This window comes from Cottoperca gobio, chromosome 14 (genome assembly GCF_900634415.1).
Source record: "Cottoperca gobio chromosome 14, fCotGob3.1, whole genome shotgun sequence".
Taxonomy (NCBI): domain Eukaryota; kingdom Metazoa; phylum Chordata; class Actinopteri; order Perciformes; family Bovichtidae; genus Cottoperca; species Cottoperca gobio.
In genome coordinates, this window is record NC_041368.1 from 165,145 (window position 1) to 172,012 (window position 6,868).

General features: G+C 38.4%; 1 protein-coding gene across 1 annotated transcript in view; it reads left to right on the forward strand.

The window, feature by feature from the left end:
• Positions 1 to 6,007, forward strand: part of amot (angiomotin) — a 46,570-nt gene extending 40,563 nt beyond the window's left edge. The window contains exon 12 of the mRNA XM_029447694.1: positions 1,853 to 6,007. Within this exon, the coding sequence (XP_029303554.1) occupies positions 1,853 to 1,986 (134 nt within the window). The 3' untranslated portion in view covers positions 1,987 to 6,007. The remainder of the gene's footprint in view (positions 1 to 1,852) is intronic.
• The last annotated feature ends 861 nt before the right edge of the window (positions 6,008 to 6,868 follow it).

Sequence of the window (6,868 nt, forward strand, 5' to 3'; positions counted from 1 at the left end):
TCGCACAAGGAAAAACTTCCTAAAAGAAACCCTACAATTAAAGGGGGAAAAATGGAAGAAACCTCAGGGAGAGCAACTGAGGAGGATCCCTCTCCCAGGACGGACAGACGTGCAATAGATGTCGTATGTACAGGATAAACAACATAGTACAAATACAACATTTGACAGAAAATGATGTTGTGTTGAAAAAGAGAAAGTTTGGATGAATCCAGGAAAATGTCAAAAAGGCTTCCCGGTGTCCAGCAGGACTAGGGCAGCAGGCGCAACCACGATTCATGATCCTGACGTAAACTTTATCAGTGGCAACCTGCCACATGAGACACAGAAACTCCGGGGTATCATAACATACAAACATAACATAACATACATTTACATAAATGCATACAGATAGAGAGGGAGAAGAAGAGAGGGAGGGGAGGAGAGAGGAAGAGAAGGAAGAGAGCAGGGAGGTGTCCCCCGGTAGGGTTAGGGTTAGGGGATGATCCAGGGCAAACCTGAGCCAGCCCTAACTATAAGCTTTATCAAAAAGGAAAGTCTTTAGCCTACTCTTAAATGTGGAGAGTTTGTCTGCCTCCCGAACACAAACTGGAAGCTGGTTCCACTGGAAAATGGACCAAGTGTATCACAAGTGTATCGTAAAAATGTGGTTTAAAACTTGATAACTTACGACAGCTTCTGGCAGACAACCACAATGCTGACGCATTAGGGATGCCATGGTGAAGTTTTCCCACCAGTTAATAAAGTTGTGACAACACCGGTGTTACAGATTACGCCAGCATTTACATGAACAGATATTTATCTATGATGGCTGTGTGTCTTTCCCCTTCGGTCGAGCTCTCGCTGTAGGTTTCGACCGGTCTCATGATGAGTGAAATCCAACACTTGCTTCTTTGTGCTGCTGCTGTACGGAGCAGATACTTAACCTTTCAGTGTATAGGCTAATTGTAGTGTTTGTCGTCCGACTATGTATTGTGTTTGTATTATAAAATGTACGTTTCTTATTTGATGAATAACATAGGAAAATATGGTAAATGGGTTTTGTTTTCGGAAAAAAGAACACAAAAACGACAGGGGGTGTGGTGGGCAAGTAATGTAATCGGTGTAAGTCCGAACACTGTGGTAATGACGCATGCGCCATTACAGGTGACCAAATGAAACCAGAATGAAACACACTGGTATCTTGATTAAAATTACGTTTTTCTCTTTAGGTTTGAAAATAGTTAGAAATATTTGGGATCATTTAAGTACACTAATCATCAAAATATATATATATATATAACACAGATCTAGAAATTTTTAGACATTTTAATGGGGAAATGTAACATATTATACCTTTTTAAAGATTCAGACGTTCAGTAGGTTTGTATCGGGAGTCAAATTATCAGCAGAGGTCTCCTCCTCTCCAAAACAAACGTACTGCGATTTAAACCAGTAAAAACAATTTAAAAAAGCAGTTTCACGTTAAATGTCAGCTCAGCTTGTTTCTCTGACCAACCAACCACCAAGATCTTAAAAGTGTCTGGTACAAATGTGACTTAAAACTGGATAAAAAGTCCATTTATGACATGATATGGGATATGATGTCATTTCCGGTGACCAAATTACACAGACCGTAATTACGGATTTCTCTAGGTTTAAAGATTGTTGGAAACATTTGGTAAGTACATATTTAAACAAAAATATACAAAATAGGTGTAGCTATTTTAGCATTTTAATGTGGAAATGTTACATATTTTACACTTGAGACAAAGAGGCATTTCTTATTAATGTTAATCTACATTTAGAGTTTTGCAGAAATGCTAACCGACTAACCATTTTTTTAACTTCTCACATTTTTTTATGTTCTTTGCAGATGCGCCAGTGTTTCACAGCAGCACCCTGGAGCGGAGGTTCCCCGTCCAGTCCCACCAACAGCAACAGGCCCCCCATCCAACACCGCCCACCCAACAGGAAGTGGACAATGACATGGTGGAGATCCTCATATGACCCCATGACCTCTGTAAAAAAAACATCATCCAAACGAGTGATTGGAGGGCAGATCCATCAGACCAACACAGCTCAGACATGTTAATCATTCCAGCTCATCCTCCAAATCTGCAGCTCTGTCTTTGGTTGGCTGACTCACACCAACAGTCATTTTCATACTCTTATGTTTACAGGTGCATTCATTCAAATTATTCTAGCCTGACTGGAGTTCCTTCATTCTTTCATTAAATCACAGTTTATCATTATCTTAGGAAAATCAAGAAATCAGAAGCAATAAGCAGAAGTGCTATGCCCCCTCCCGTCTCATCTCAGCTTTTGCAGTTTTTCTAAATGCATGTGTTAATATGAAGTGGTGACTGGAACTTAAACATGTAAACCTTCATTGCCTCTTATTTATGTTTAGGATGCAACTTTATGAGATGCCTTTGGCACTTTCTCTTTCACAGTGATGGATTCAACTTTGGCGACTGTTGCTTAAGGTTGAAGAGTAAATTAATCAAGAGGTTTCAATGTATGCTCATATAAATTGACATGGTTAACATTGATTAGGAGATTAGGAGAGGAGAAAATAGAAAAACAGTGGGAAAACCTGAAAGCCAAAATCTTCCTGTAAAAATTCAACATAGAGAGCATGCACTTACACAAATGTATTTTCAACTTTTGCATTTAAGGTGAAGGATTTCTGTATGTATGACTGCTGTATGTATGACTCGGTGACTAAGGCTTTGTTTAAGTGCACTACTTTTTGATAGGGTGGGTTGGGGTGGATTTTTGCCACATTAGTAACCAATGGCATTTCAGTACATTTGGGAACGTTTGAGAAGCTTAGCGTGTGCATTTCTTGCCTTTCCAACATGCAGGCAAATGATTAATGATGAACAAAGTTGGTTTTGCTGTAAGAGGAAGCAGCTTATTACTTGAACACGTGATGTAGAGATCCGTAAACTCCCATGGTGTTGGTACAAGGCTGGTTGGACCAAATGTATTGGCTACCTTTTTGTTGCATTTATTGCACTACTTATTTTTTAAGAGTGTTTCTTGTTTGCTATATTACTTTAAGACATTTGTCATTAAGTACTGTATTTATGTGTTATGTTGTTGTTTTTAAACTAGTTAGACATGGCACTTGAGTAATCAAAAATAATCTAAACTATAAAATATTCTTAACTATTTACATTGTGTATGTACTGTAATGGCCTGTGTAACTGTGCTCGGTGAAAGGATCTGAGAGCTGAGCAAAGCTTTGTTACATTTTCAGAGATATTTTTGATAGCAAACTGGTAGGGCAGAAGCACCAACCAAGGAGCAAACTCCATGGTTGGTGCTTCTCAGTTGCCCTTTTTTGCGCTGGCTATTAGTACCAGGATTTTTGACGTTTAGTGTTTGTGACCTTTGTGGGATGTTGACCTCAGGCAGACAGAGCTCCCCAAAGTAAAACTACAAAATCTGATTAGCTTTCCCTTTTTTGTTGGATAATTGACCTAACCCTAACTAAATATGTCAGCCCTTCTTCTTCTAAGCATCCTCCCTGTGCTGGAAGCTGGAAACTGTTCACGGCTGCCTCTAGCAGTATGTATAACTGGCTCTCAATGGCAAACAGATTTTAAGGGATTTTTGTTGTTGTGCATTTGAAAATACGTCGATGAACTATATAAAAGTGAGATCATTTGCTATTTTGAAAACACTTTGGGTGGCAGAAAAGTGTTACATTTCAATTGTGAATAATTTGAAAAAGATGATCAGACTGGAGTCAAAGTGCTGCCTGTCAGCACGCACAGTCCTCACAAGTTCTTTCTGAAATATCCCTGCCTACGCCTGACCCTATTTGTGTCATCAAGGGCATTCTTATGTGTTTTGAAAACATGGTGCCCACTTGTACGACTGTTGGGCCTCAGCAACAAGAGGGGAGTGGCAATCTGACAGTTCTGTCGGCTGCCTGCGTAACCCCACTGGTTGTAGTCACTCTAATAGCAGAGGCTCCTAAAGTCATTTGGCATTTCACGTCCCATGCTTAAATAACAAAATGGATTTATCTTTTCATATGATGCACATCTTGTAATAAAATTGGCATACGCACACTGTATTGTGAATATTTCAATTGCAGGCACGCATTACCTACCATCCATCTGACTTGTAATAGATAAAAACAAAAACAAACCATTATAAATATTTGCAGCCACCAACTAACTGACTTGAGGTTTGATTTGAAGTCAGTCTAAATGTGAAAATGCAACAATCCATTAAGTCTGCTCTCCCATCGTCCTATCAAGTATCATTTTGGTCAGTTATCAGGCTAGGATAATTTTGCATTAATTTACACTAATGCATGACTGAGAATGGCGTCCATTAGATTACAGAGGTAACCTCTCGGATCAACATCACTTGCTTTTAACGAAAGGTAATAGAATGGATTGGTACTCATCCCTATAAACAAAATACTTGTGTGAACCCAAGAAAAGCTCCATCTTAAAAAAGCATCACATGTTCAGGTTTAAAATCAGGTGAAATAATCTTTAAGTGGGGTGAGGTCATTCCCCCGGTTTTAAGAATTTGGTTGAAGTAAGTATAAATATTTTGAGACAAGTCTTTTCAATCATTTCAAGATATGGGTTATACGGTTTAATGAAGTGTGCTTAATCTACCTAGGAGTGATGCTATGGTTGTGACTGAAGCAGGAATACAACACAACTCTGCTTTTAACTCGAGCCACAAGCCCAAAATAACTGAGTCTTTGCAGAATCGAAGGTTAAATATTGCATTTCCAGCAAGGTTGAAGATGTCCACTGCAAACCAAAAATGTTGGACCAAAGAAGCTAAGAATGGTCAGCTAACCGATGTAACACAGGGTCATTAGTATTATGTCCCTATAGGACGGTGTTTTATCAGAGGAACTACATAAGAAATGCATTGATCTCTTGTTTATACCTGACTGTTACAGAGGAGTTAGGATTTAGACCACAACTCAACCAACTTTTTCTCCACTACTCAAATCTAGAATGCCTGTATATGTGAAATATTTTGAAAATCAAGTTGCTTTGCTTTCTGGCACAGATCATGCAGCGCTCTGTATTTTTACTGAAACATGCCAAGCTGCCAACACATTTTGGTCCTCTGTTATCGTGTCCAATCTCATATAAGTATTGGTGAATGCTTAAAAAGAAAGTTATGTGAAAGCCAGAACTGAATACAAAAAGCCCAATGCCAGAGTTAATAATGTGCTGGTAATGGTCTGCTTGTTGTCATGTGTCTTGGTGGGTTTGAAGATGATGGTGTGCTTTCAGATTGGACGTGGTGTGTGTTGCTTTGTTCAGCGCAGATATTGATTCTCGCGCCTGTGCGGAACAAAGCTTGTCATTTCGTTGTTGCTAGCAATGGAGATGCATTATCGTTGTGCCCTGTTGCCTTGCCTATTTCATTGTCAATGCAATGACAATAAAGATGAATCTGATCTGATTGCCATGCATTGTTAAAACACACCTGGGATTTCAAATTGGACTAAGAAAAGTGGGAATTCTGAAAATACCACAATTTGTCCTCCACTTTTACTTCCGTGCCTGTCCAACTGCCGGCCTCGGTCCTATTCTCCATGCCGGGCATTCCTCACAAAGTCATTGGATTTTGGTTTGAAGGGGTTTCATGAGCCCAGTATCATATGAACTCTTCCCTTAAAGTAAAAACACGCTAACATTTCATTTAAAATGTAATTTACATGTTCTTTGTCATTTCCAGTAAGGTGCTGACGTCTGTCTCCATCAAATTTGTTTATTAAACCATCTGACAAGTTTGGACAGAAACTAGAGAAGTATAATTGAATGTTATTACAAAATATGTTTCTGTACTGTTACTGCAGTCTTACTTGCTGAAAATCTAAAATTAAATCAGTTGCTAATGTTTACCAGCTGTACAAATGTCAATAAGGTGGTTTGTTTCTGTTTGTAGTCTGTTCATACACATGCTGCTTAATGTTGTCCTTGCTGTACAATCACAATGCACGTAAAGCAATTTTCTGATTAATAATTAATCATTTTTGTATACCTTTTCTTACAAACTCCCAGATAACCAGTCTTCAAATGTTTTTTTCATAAATTAGTTAAGTTAGTATTCATTTAATTATTTTGAGACTTAAAGGTTGTTCCTGGTGTTTAGTTACGTCTGCAAAAACCCACGTACTGCTCCATGCACATTAGTCACCATATTATACAGCAGGAATAAACTAACACATCGTGTCCCTCTAAAACTGCTTCAGGCAACTAACGCAAGGCCTGAATATCTTCAACTGGCTCACACCTCTGACTTCCTGAGTTCCACCTTTAACCATCAGGCTGCGCTGTCAACCTCACTGCTTTATTTTCGTGAAGTCTACTTTCTTTATCTCGTGCGAACAAACACTTCTAACAGTCCAACCCTCCTGGCGAGGAGAAATACCCATTTTGAAACATTAGGTCCTGTCTGCACTGACATCAGATTTTGTTTTTGCATCATGGCTCATGCAACCATAAGAAGACCACAAATTACAATTTATTATTTAAAAATAAAATCTACTTTTATTAAATAAACATACAGCAATAATGGCACATATTTGAGAACAATAAATTGACAAATTTATCAAGTGAAGTGCATGAGTAATATGTAAACTTAAAACAAACTGAAAAACAGCATCTTGACTGTTAGGGCCAAAACCCACAAGAGCTTCATCTAAACCGTCTAATCTCCAAATATTATCTCCAGGTACTGAATTATTTACTGGTATTCATGTCATTGTCATTTGGACAATTAAAACAGTTTGGACAGTTATAAACTGTTGTCACTCCTTCATTCAACACTGTTTACACAGCATAAATAAATCAATAAAAACATTTACCTTCAAAATACACTATTCACA